We start from the raw sequence: 12,816 nt of genomic DNA, 5'->3' as shown, positions 1-12,816 counted from the left end.
ATTCAAGCCATTGTGTTCACAGTTTTCTCAGATTAATGTTCTCTGAAATAACAAACTTCACAGTCAAATTCTGTATTTCTATTAGTAGTGGCTTTATCTGCTGCCAATAGAAATTAGGGCAAAAGAATACTCACTGGATGAACCCTACGCTTTCCACACACATTTTTGTCATGTGTTAACTCAAAAAAATGTAAATATGTTTGCTGAAAGCAGAGTACTCTGCAGTTTTATTTCTTACCAATGTCAGCTGAGGTTCCAAACTCTAGCATCAGAATGACCTGGAATGCTTCTTTAGTAGGATTCTTGGGCCTCACCCGCAGGAATATAATAAGACTCTCAAAACTTGCCCTACATAGAAATATAGGTAACTAACATCTTCCAATTTCTGGAATAAGAGTGAAATGTTGGTAGATGTTTACATTATATCTCTGCACACTGCTTGAAATTCTTGCCATAGCACGTATGACACAGATGTGCACCTGCCTGGCATGGTGGTTAAACCAAGTTGTATCACATGTCCAAGCTAAAACCACAGAAAATACTTTCTAAAACTCCCTGACCAAATACCTGGCTCTAGCTACATGTCTGATTCCTGAGTAGGCCAACCTTGGGCCTGCAAGGCTTTTCAAGAGGCCTGTTAATATACAGTCACTAAAAGCATTGCAAATAGTAAAAGAAGAAATTCAGGATGAAAGAATGACAAGCAGCTTATCAGTAAACCAGTAACCAGCACTATTTTCTAGACAATTTTGAAAAGTATTTTAATTAAAGCCTTTTTTTTGCACCTCAAACAAATCAAAGGATTTAAAAGCCTGATGTTTGGATAAACATTTGGAGTAAGAAAGATTCCCAACTTTCATAACCAACTTTCTCATTTTATAAGAAGAGGGAGCTGTGATCTTAACTGTAATTGTCCGAAATACTCAAACCTCCATAACTTGCCCCATATATGGAAGACAATCTCCTTTTTACCCAACTCACATGTGAATAATTACACAAGAGATTAAGTTAAAAATGCTTCCTTTATTACATAAAGCCAATACAGCTATTTCTAAGTTCAACTGTTTATGCATCTCTATATTGTTCAAAGTGTTATGTCTGTGATGTTAAGACAATCACTTCCAAGTGTCATCAGGTAGCAGTTTTCTATGGGTGTCATCTTTTGTCATACCTGCTCCCCATTTCACATACAGTTGACAAACTGCTCTAGGAAATTAAGAAGTTCTCCCAGGCCCCAGAGTAATCATATACCTAATGTTCTTCCCCACCTTACTGTGCCAGAAACAAAGTTCTGAAGAAGACACAATTAAAGTTTTCACAAGTGTCCTAGCTTATCAATACACCGTTTTATCATTTTCATTAACAAAGTGGATTACAATGGAACGCTAATTTGCATCTTATCTGGTTGTTACAAGATATTGCACATTCTCCTAAGGACAAATGATTCTCTAGATGCAAGGTCACTCAGAAAAGTCTCCCATCTAGTAAGTGGAGAGCTCACCACAGGTGCAAGGAGTTGTTTCCTGTACTCCAACTACGTGCTTGAAATAGTGCTTTGCAAGATCAGCGCTGATTACTGGTATAAGCATTCACAATTCTGAGACAGTCTTCATTACACATCTGGTAGAATTAAGACTGCCTGACTTAATCTTATTGTAGTTAGTATATTAGTGTTATTACATGTGAGAATTATTTTCCATTATTCAGTTTCACTCAAGAGAGAATAAAGAATTTGGGCAATAATTATAACCAGGTTATGACCAATTCTCTAAGCTAAAGAAACAAAGTAATTGCTGAAGTTAACAAAGATGCAATAGTTCTCTTATATGCACTGTTTTGTGAACTGCATTAAAAAGGAGCTTAGCAAAAATCTTTACAAGCCAACTCATCAAAACAGGCATTAAGAATTAAGAATGACCAATAAGAATTTAATTTCATACCAATAGAACTTTAGATTTTAGATTTATTTAGGGCTGTTTGCACATGTTTATAGAATATTTAGTTTAACAGATGACAAGATAGCTCCCCCTCAGTGAGACCCTGGCCTAAACGTATTTGCTTTACTTATATAGCAAGAGGATAACATTAAACATGGAAGCTTTTGATTGTGGCACTGAACCATGATCTACACAGGGCATCCTTCAAAAGCTACAATTAAGGATCCACCTAGCTTTTCAGCAATACAAGCCCGATTGAGGTCTTCTGGCCCATTTGCTTGACATTCGTGTTTTATGCCTACGGAGGAAAAATAATTCTATTTAGAATTATGACAGTAGTTTACCTATTTCTCTAAGACAGCAAGCTGTTTTAAAAGACCAATTCTAATATGGATAGAAAAGCTGTGGTATACACAAACAACAATATACTATGCAGTAATGAGAATAAATAATCTGTAACTACATGCATAAAAATGAATGACTTAAACAATGTTGACTGAAGCATACATTCTGGATGATTCTATTTATATAACACAAAATCAGCCAAAGCTATTTTATGCTGTTAGAAGCCAGAATATTGGTTATCCTTTGGATAAAAGAGTAAAAGAAAGTGGTGTGACTGGAAGGGGCAGGAGTGAGACTTCTGGGGTACTGGTCATTAAATCTAGAAACAACAATTACGTCAGTTTGTGAAAATTCATTAAGTTCTACAATAATTTATGACATAAGCTTTTTTTATAGATATGATGTAGTTCAATAAAAAGTTAAAAAGCAAGTCTAGAAGTATTTTTAAAAATAAGTAAAAATATGAATATGATGTTTTGATTGCAGTTGATTTAGTCAACTGTGTTGAAGAGTAAAAATATTTACAAATGGCATACTTTTATTCTACAAAACAGCTCTTTCGTGTATTATATATTTGAGAACTCTATCACAATGGAAACTGTAAAATGTATTACTAATTGCTTTCTCAGAAAAATTACATCACCACACTGAAGAATGAGCTCAATTATGGAATTACATACAGTAGCTTCTCTGTAAATAACAATCTTTTAAATACCTACATTGTTTCTGACTTTCCATAATTTTAAGACAATTTCTTAAGCTGTTGAAAGCATAACAGGTCAGCTAGCTTTTGGAGCACTTAGGACTGATTGAGAAAGCCAGTCATGGTTTCACTAGAAAAAGGTGACAAGTTGGCCATCTTTAATGAGTCATGTTAAAACATCAGTTAACCAACTGGTGAACACACTTCTGGGTAATGGGCCAACATCAACTTGAAGGCTTAGAGAACCTGCAAGGCCTGAACTACACAGCAGCAGGTTCCAGGAAAGAAAGCGAGCATGTTGCTTTCCTAAGTAAACAAGCTAGGACAAACCTGTTCAACTACAAGAACATAAAAGTCAGTCACAGTCAAATAAACAAAACAAAAACCACACTGGGCCAAGTCCTATGACCTTGGCTCGCCCAGCTGTTTGGAGTTAGCCATGGCAGGAAGGAGGTAGGGCAACCTCTGAGACTAAGCTCCCACAACCAAGATGATCTCGTTCTACAGCTGAGAGAATCAAGGCCCAAGGAGGTTTAGCGGTTTTGGTCAAGGTCACACAGCAGTTAGATGACAAGCTTAGCCCTCAATGCAGGCCTTTGGGCACTTGCCCCATGCTCTTTCCAGCATACCAACATTTCCTCCTGGCTGGAGACAGTATGGTCAGGCCATCTCATCAGGATCCCAATCACCCAGTGGGCAAGTCAAACATAACTGGCCAGCTCAAGGAGGGAACTTTCCTTTGGATACAGATGAGTCAATTACCTAAAATTATACCATTCCAAAGTAAAGCTAGAGATAAAAGTATCCTTTCCCATTTATAAGCATTTCCTTTTTCAACTTTATGTTAACTACAATCAAAGGCAAGAGCAGCCCAGCCAGTGTGGCTCAGTGGTTGAGCATCAACCTATGAACCAGGAGGTCACGGTTCAATTCCTGGTCAGAGCACATGCCCAGGTTTCAGGCTCAATCCCCAGTCGGGGTGTGTGCAGGAGGTAGCTGATCAATGATTCTCTCTCATCGATGATGTTTCTATCTCCCTTTCCCTTCCTCCCTGAAATGAATAAAAATATGTATTTTTAAAAAAGACAAGAGCAAATTTATCATTTAGTATGACCAATATAAATAAACCAATTAGTCTCCATCTGTTATGTGAGAAACTTGACAGCATCTCAAACAAGTTTAAAACCAGCTTGAACAAGTGCTACACAATGTGGAGAGAATGAGGTTATTAAATATGGGCCATGCAGACCCAAAGTGACCGGCGGAAGGCAGAGGACACTGAAAACCAGGTTTAACCTTCTGGGTTTTTTCTCAAAACAGTCAGTGCTTCCCTCCATGGCAAGGTTCTCCAAAGAAAATAAGGTGCTCCCTAGAAAAGATGTAGCCCCATTTCAGGGGCTCACCATACCTCTAAGTATTTGGAAGTAAATCTAGATCATACCTTGAAATTTCTTTTTAATTGCATCCTTGGAGCTCGCATAGATCATTTTACTTTTCAGAGGTGCTAGTTCTGGTGCCCTGGATAAAGAGATGCCAAAAATGAAAAAACTGGTTTAGAGAAAGTACAATTTACATCGTGTTACACATTTACATCAGTAATAGGGAAGGGTCCTCAGACTATCCTGGGAGAATTTTCCTAACTACACAATTTTTCTATGTCCCCACCTTCTTATAGAGAACTGTTGCAGGTGGCAAACACAGAATGGCTCAGGCTGACCAAGTGGGAAAAAAGTAGAGAACTACTGATTAAAAATCAGATTAATGGGGCCAGAATAAACAACCAACACTGACTGGATAATCCATTGTATTACCGAATTTGTTTTCTTTAAAATAGAGTAAAAAAAAAAATATTTTTTTTTATCAATAAAGGCTTGAGTTTAGGCTAATAACAACTTTTATATAAGACTAGTGGCCCAGTGCACGAAATTCGTGCGGGGGCGGGGGAGGTAGGGTGGGGGAGAAGGAAGGTGTTGCTTCAGCCCAGCCTGCACCCTCTCCAATCTGTTTAGGCCTGATGTCCAACTGCCTGTTTAGGCCCGATCCCTCTCACAGTCTGGGACCGCTGGCTCCTAACCGCTCACCTGCCTGCCTGATCACTCCAACTTCTTCTGCCTGCCTGCCTGATCGCCCCTAACCTCTCTGTCTGCCTGCCTGATTGCCTCTAACTACCTCAGCCTGCCTATCTGATCGCTCCTAACTGCCCTCCCCTGCTGACCTGGTTGCCCCCAATTGCCCTCCCCTGCTGGCCTGATCTCACCCCCAAGAGCCCTCCCCTGCCAGTCTGATCTCGCCCCTAATTGCTCTACCCTGCCAGCCAGATCGCCCCTAACTGCCTCTGCCTGCCTGATCTCGCCCCCAACTGCCCTCCCCTGCCGGCCTTATCTCGCCTCCAACTGCCCTGCCTCGGCCCCCACCACCATGGCTTTGTCCAGAAGGAAGTCGGACGTCCGGAAGATGGCCGGTCGACTCGGTCTAATTAGCATATTACCCTTTTATTAGTATAGATTATATAGGATAGATTGCTTAAATGGGGGCGGGGGAGACCTTTTCCAGCAGAAGGAGATGCTCTTGGCAGACAAAAATACAAATCCCTATATCTGGACTGATTGCCAGTCATTTGCACTATACTGCCAAACTGGTCATTAAAAAATTGAACCGCTTTCTTACACCTTACACCAGGGGTGGGCAACCCCTGGCACGCGTGCCAAACATGGCACGCCAGTAACTTTTGCTGGCACGCGAAACCCTCTCTTATAATCTTCCATTTACAATTGTGAATCTTTGTTCTCAGTGATGAATTTTGTTAAGTCTTGTAATAGGAGTAGCCTGACAGATGAAAGTAGTAGCTCATGCATATCTCTGAAGGTCATGAAATATAAACCTGATGTAAAATCTCTGTCATCAGTGATGCAGCAGCAAAAGTCCCACTGATAATATCAAACGGAGTCATAAAGTTTTCTGTCGGACTATCAGTGTACATGTATACATTAAAAAATAAATGTATTTTTCATCATCATATACTGTGTTTTTGTCACTTGAATGAATTTTATTATTTCTTCAAGGTTCTTCACATACGTACACCTTAAGAGATATCAAGTAGGCGTAACATGTTCTCAAAAAATTAGGGTTGGCATGCAGAAGAATTTTGAGTCAGAGCTTTTGCTGGTTTTGGCATGCACCCACAAAAAGGTTGCCTACCCCTGCCTTACACCAAACAGCTGTTGCCCATAAAACCCCTCCTCAGCCCCCACCTTAGGTTCTGCCTTCACAGTTCACCCAGATTAGGTTCTGATTGGTCGGTTTCTATGCCAGTGTCAAAAGCTCTGCCTCCTAGGCAGCCATTGGCTCCTTGCACTTCACCAAGATTTGATTCTGATTGGTCAATTTCTATGCCAGTCAGTGTCTCCGGGCCTATCTCTAGGCCTGATCAGAGAGGCGGGGTTGATCAGCAGCCCCCGGAGAGAAATAGAGGCACAGCTGCTGGCGAAGCCTGGAGAGAAAGAGAGAGGCAACAGCTGACCAGACCCTGCCTCTCTCTTTGGGCCTCTCTCCAGGCCTGATCCGCAGCCCCCTCAGCAGTCAGTGCTGGGTCGCCACAGCAACCCAGCACTGACTGCAGGACTGACTTCCAGTCGGTCGAGCCTTCGGTCGTTACGGACCCTGGGTTTTTATATATTTATTTATTTATTTATTTTTACCCTGGGTTTTTATATATTAGGATATTTAACCCCTTCTGGTTAGAAAAAAGTTTTAAAGTACAGAGAATAATCTGTTAATCAAGTATGTGCCACCCCAAATTAAGAAATGCTAGTAATCTTAGCATTTTTGCTTCCGATTTCTTTAAAAAGAACATATTATAAAAGTTCCCTTCTTACCCCTTTTATGTCTATTATAATAACAAATTCTGACCACACGACTACTTGTTTTCCATCTTAGTCTAACATAATAAACATGTCAGAAGGATTTCTTTTTTAAGCTTAATTTCTTTTTTAAAGCTTCAGCAATAGCTACGCCTTAATTGTCAATAGTTACTACTATTTTGTATCTACAAGATTTTTTTGTGCTGGCCCCATGTTGAATGAACACTGGAAGCAAAGTATACGCTTCACCACTTTCTTCACCAGCAATACTGAAAAATACCAGAAATAGTAACAATTGACAGAAAAATCCTATCCTATGCAAACTGCTATCTATGAATGCATCATTCCCCACAACACCACCTACCCTCAGGCCCACCTCCACTCCATACTACCAAGATAGCAAAGGATAAATGGAATGTTGTTAAATCCTTTAAACACTTAGTCCTTTTCACTGCCATATTTCCAGGATGTGCCACAGTCCTTAACACCATGGGCTGACATGGACCTCACCTAGTCTACTCCCACAGCTCGGAGATTCTATTCTTGGGAACCAGGAAAAGAACAGCCTCTGTATTTCTCAGATGCTTATTCTTCCCAACCCTAAGGTCAAAGGAGGGAGGCAAGTCATAACAATAACCTCAGGTCTGGCAAATGTTTGAACTGCAAAGTTAAGTGGGTACTTTTCTTATGCAAAATAGGTCAGGGACAGGAAAAAATATTCACTGCTCTGATTTTACTCAGACCAGATTTAAAAAACACTAGGTAAGAGCTGTACCCTGGGCCCTTTAAACAGCCTGTTATGGAACATTCCTGATGGTTTCACCTTTTCTTTAAAAAAACAACAGTACAAAATAAAACACTGCACTAACATGGAGTTTCCTTTCCTTCTTTCTACTTTTATTTTCCAAATGCTTTTTCATATAGAGCAGTGGTCAGTGCACATCATAACAAAGAAACAGAATTTCTGGAGGATGAGGCCCAAAAATCAGGATTTTAAAAAGATTCCCAGGTGATTCTAATGTGCAGCCAAGGTTGAGAACCACTGATGTAGAGGATCATTTTCATAGTAAATAAAAAGTACAAAAACCAGGGGCATATGAAGGAAATATAGGGAGAGTGGGGCAAAATTAGGCTTATAATTGTTTGTATGGAAAATAATACAATAATCTATATATATAAAAGCCTAAGCGACCATTATGACCGAATAACCAGTTGACCAGTCGCTATGACGTGCACTGACCACCAGGGGGCAGACACTCAACACAGGAGCTGCCTCCTGGTGGTCAGTGCACTCCCACAGCCAACCTCCCATGGTTGACCAACCTCCCGGAGCCCCTCCCCATGACCGACCAGCCCCCTGATAGGCCTCAATTGCTGGCCAAGCTGAGGGACCCCACCAGTGTATGAATTTGTGCTCTGGGCCTCTAGTTAATAAATAATAATACAAGAATAAACTGTGTTTTGTGTACTCACAACTGTAAACCTACTTTCTCCCCACCTGTATTCACCAATTTAAAAGCTAAAACCTTACTAAATATATTCATAATAAATAAATAAATAAATATTTAAGTCAAAATCTTATTTATTTTCTAAAAAAATAAATTTTTATTGTTCAGATTATTACAGATGTTCCTCGCCCCCCCCCCCCCACCCCCAAAATCTTATTTAGCTGCCACTCAGCTGTAAATCCCAGAATGGCAAGGACTTTACCAGTTTTACTCATAGCTGTTTCCCCAGGCCATAACACAATACCTGGAATGTAACAGAAATTAAGTTTAACATGTTAAGTGCCCAGTCTGTTTTGTCTTCCGGATGGAAAGTATAGTGCAGGGGTCCTCAAACTTTTTAAACAGGGGGCCAGTTCACTGTCCCTCAGACCGTTGGAGGGCCGGACTATAGTTTTAAAAAAAACTATGAACAAATTCCTATGCACACTGCACATATCTTATTTTGAAGTAAAAAAACAAAACGGGAACAAATACAATATTTGTATTTGCATGTGGCCCAAGGGCCGTAGTTTGAGGACCCCTGGTATAGTGCATCAGTCACCGGTGACTGACAGGGCGCTTGACGTGTTAATGAATGCACTTTCACTCAAATCAGGAATGTGCTCCTTTTGTTTCATTAAATACTGTCTTTATGTATTATGTGTGTATGTATATATGCAGCTGCCAGTCTTGCAGAACAGTAAGTTGCCCTAATACATGCACCCAGACCTCGTATTTATATTCCTCACACATCTTGGTTTAGTCAAGTGCAACAGGCTTGCTGAAATAAAACAGGTGTGATCTAGAGTTACAATCCTTTAAACCAGAGTTCTTTTGACTTCCTAGCCCATCCCAAGGTACTGGTGGCACACAACTGAGAGCTAAGCACCCCCTTGCCTTGCATTGGCTCAGGCCAAAGTATTAAGAGCACCCTCACTCCCCCCAAATCAGAGGCTGTTACCATTCCCCCTTCCCCCTGGAAGCTAAACATAGTCTCATGTAAGAATTCCATATCAAGAAATGTACCATAATACAATTAAATGAGGGATACAGGTGTGAATTTTAACTTACGCTTAATCTCAAATATTAACTTACTTGAAAAAACCAGGATAACTCGTTTATACAGCCTTTCAAGAAAAAGTCATGTAAAATCAATTTATAACACTTTTTTTACTATTTAGAACAATGCTGTCCAATAGAGCTTTCTATAATGATGGAAATGTTGTATATCTGTGTTACCCAATAATGTGGCCACTAGTCACATGTGACTACTAAGCATTTGAAATGTAAATAAATTTTACTGCATTTAATTCTTTTATATCTAACCCTTTGCACTCCGAACCATTCTGGACATTGGCTACCAGCTACTCGACGCTACTTTGCGGCGGAAACGTGCATTTACAGACCCTCGTATTATTTAGTATAATTTTGGAACCAAGTAACGTATTATAATGATATTGGACTTATATGAATTGGGTGACATCGAGGAATGTATATTTGCAAAAAAAACAGTATTTTATTGTTTATAATTTTGTACAGTATAAGTTTTGTAACACTCCCCAATATGCATTGCAGGCTGATTAGTGCATGTTTGACAGTAATAAGTGGTTTGACGCCTGCCACCAGGTGTTTTCCTGTTAGAACACACAATGCAGTCCCGTTTTCTTTGTCCCACATCGGGAATATGTAGTTTATTGTTTAATCCGACACAAAACCCGCTGACATTTCTTGTATATATCTTAGTAATTTTACGATATTTTGATTTAATTTCTTGTGCCATTTCAAGATAAAACTTCAGGGAAACATGCATGTCTCAAAAAGTTGCGTTGAAATAACTCAATTCCCCGTAATCACTAATAAACTGCAATGTCCCCTGAGAGGGGACATCCGAGTGATATGCTAGAATTCCGATGTCCCCTGAGAGGGGACAGCGGAGTGCAAAGGGCTAAATAGCTACAGTGACTAGTGGCTACCCTTATGGACAGTGTGAACTATCACAGTTGGAGGCAATGATAGTACCAACTTCAAAAGTAGCAAATTCCAGGCACAAATAAAGTATAGATGTTTAAAAAAGTAGGAGGCTGGTTCCTGGCATTGCAAGTTAGAGAAGGATTTTGGTGAGATAAACTTTCTTCTCAGTATTCTAGGAAGAGTTTTTAGAGAAATTTTAGCTTATAAGGAGTTCAGAGGATGCATAGAAATCTACCCCTCTGCCTCCTTCCACTGCCAAAATAATCGACTATTGAAAGTCACCTTTCAAGTAAACAAAGACTAGTTAAAATTTATTTTTGGTTCCACAAACATCAATCTAGCTAAGACCTTTTTTTTTTCTTTCTTTTTTTTAATTTAAATTTTTTATTGTTGACACTATGCAGATATCCTCAATTCCCCCACCCCTTTGCCCATCTTGTAAATAAAAATTTACCAGAAACCTTGTAAATAAAAATTAAACAACAATGACTGCAGACCACTTGACTGAAACCTACTTTGGCTGCAGATACTGGCTCTCCAAATGCTAAACTAACAATGACATTAATTCTGATTTTTACAGAGACTCAATATTTCTATCACTGCTTACCATAAGAAAAACATCAGCTCCTCTTTTCTGGATTCCTTGGTTTCAAAGCTTGCATCATACAAAGCATAGCGACAATCTTTCTCTGGAAGCATTCCCACAAAATGCTTGAAAGGATCAGTTATGGTTACACCAACATCTCCAACCAAGATCTCTTTGCCTTCTTCTACAATGATGCACTTTTTGTCTGCACTGAGACAAAAAATGACAGCCTTCTTTCTTTTCTTGATTTCTTCTGGTGTGGAACACTTCCTAACTTTCATGTCATAAAAAATGCGACATACTTCATCAGCAACTTGCACTCCTGAGGCCTATAATAAGAAAAGGAAATTAGAAAGAGGTTTATAATTTTTATTGTGCCAAATATAAAAACTATATATTTGATTATAGACTGACAGACACTTATTACAATTTTTAAGGCATACTTATCATCCAATAGGGAAACTGGAATACCTGAGCTGCAATCACTAATTTCAGTCACTGAACATTTACAAGATTACATATATAAGCCATTCATCACTATTATGTGGGATTAAGGGATGAGTCATCTATTCAGCCCCTCATACCTTAAAACCTGAAAAAAGGTACTTCTGAGGTGCTGGATTATTTTTATCTTGTAGAGGTGGCTCAGAGCCCTGACTGGCAGTAGTCACCTTCCCAGTTTGATTATTAATATCACCCCAAATTCTTTTCATAAGTATAATAAATGGTCAGAGTGGCTGGGCTGGAAAAATTATTCTATTCCTATGGCATAGCTTTCACTAATAAAGTAATTAAAAGGTCTTTGTTCTACTCACATTTCAAAATTATGAGATTAATATTCAGTAACATTATACTCAAATGCCTTTAAAATTACACTTTAAAAAAATCTCCAAGTTTTAAATTAAGATAAGAATAAATAAGATTATTAAGAGACTAAATCTTAATTATTCCCACCACAAAAAGCAATGATATTTATGTGATGTGATAGAGGTGTTGGTTAGCTAATGCTATGATAGTAATCATATTGCTATATAAAAATGTATCAAATCAACAACTTTTACACCTTAAACTTAACAATGTTATATGTCAATTATATCTCAATTTTAAAAAAGAATAAATCAGAAAATGTTTACTGCTGTGACAAAGAACACAGTTTAATTTGGTATTATATTGACCAGAAAAATAAACCTTTTACTATGTTATATTTGCTATTTTGAGATGAGAAAGCAGTTACAAAAGATCTAGATAACAAAAGTTCTAAAACCAGTTTTTGTTTTTATTTTTTTTATTACTTAAGGTAATACAAATGTGTCCTCATCCCCCCCATTAACCCCCAACCTCTCCCCCCGCCCCCCCCCGCACACTCATGCTCCCATCCCCCTGTTGTCCATGTCCATTGGTTTGGCTTATATGCATGTATACAAGTCCTTCGGTTGATCTCTTCCCCTTACCCCCTCCCTCCCCTACTTTCCTTCTGGGGATTGATAGCCTGATTGCTGTCTCTCAGTCTTTGGATCCGTCCCTTTTCATCAGTCTATGTTGTTCTCTATAATCCACAAATGAGTGAGATCATGTGGTATTTATCTTCTCTGACTGGTTTATTTCACTTAGCATAATGCTCTCCAGTTCCATCCATGCTGTTGCAAAAGGCAAGAGTTCCTTCTTTTTTATCTCAGCATAGTATTCCATTGTGTAGATGTACCACCATTTTCTAATCCACTCATCTGCTGATGGGCACTTAGGCTGTTTCCAAATCTTAGCTATGGTGAATTGTGCTGCTATGAACATAGGGGTGCATATATCCTGATTGGCGTTTCTGGTTTCTTGGGATATATTCCTAGTAGTGGGATCACTGGGTCAAATGGGAGTTCCATTTTTAGTTTTTTGAGGAAGCACCATACTGTTCTCCACAGTGGCTGCACCAGTC

The 12,816-nt window shown here is 39.1% G+C and overlaps 1 protein-coding gene across 1 annotated transcript in view; it reads right to left on the bottom strand.

Moving 5' to 3' along the window:
* Positions 1-1,003: 1,003 nt before the first annotated feature.
* The window catches only part of DSTN (destrin, actin depolymerizing factor), a 45,665-nt gene continuing 33,852 nt past the window's right edge, over positions 1,004-12,816 (bottom strand). The window contains exons 2-4 of the mRNA XM_006087975.3: positions 10,911-11,218; positions 4,427-4,503; positions 1,004-2,235 (exon numbers count right to left, since the gene is read on the bottom strand). Of these exons, the coding sequence (XP_006088037.1) occupies positions 2,126-2,235; positions 4,427-4,503; positions 10,911-11,218 (495 nt within the window). The 3' untranslated portion in view covers positions 1,004-2,125. The remainder of the gene's footprint in view (positions 2,236-4,426; positions 4,504-10,910; positions 11,219-12,816) is intronic.

The sequence above is a fragment of the Myotis lucifugus genome, unplaced genomic scaffold (assembly GCF_000147115.1).
Source record: "Myotis lucifugus unplaced genomic scaffold, Myoluc2.0 scaffold_42, whole genome shotgun sequence".
NCBI classification, from domain to species: Eukaryota; Metazoa; Chordata; class Mammalia; order Chiroptera; family Vespertilionidae; genus Myotis; species Myotis lucifugus.
Note: the sequence above shows the minus strand (reverse complement) of the source record. Positions and strands in the feature narration are given on the sequence as shown.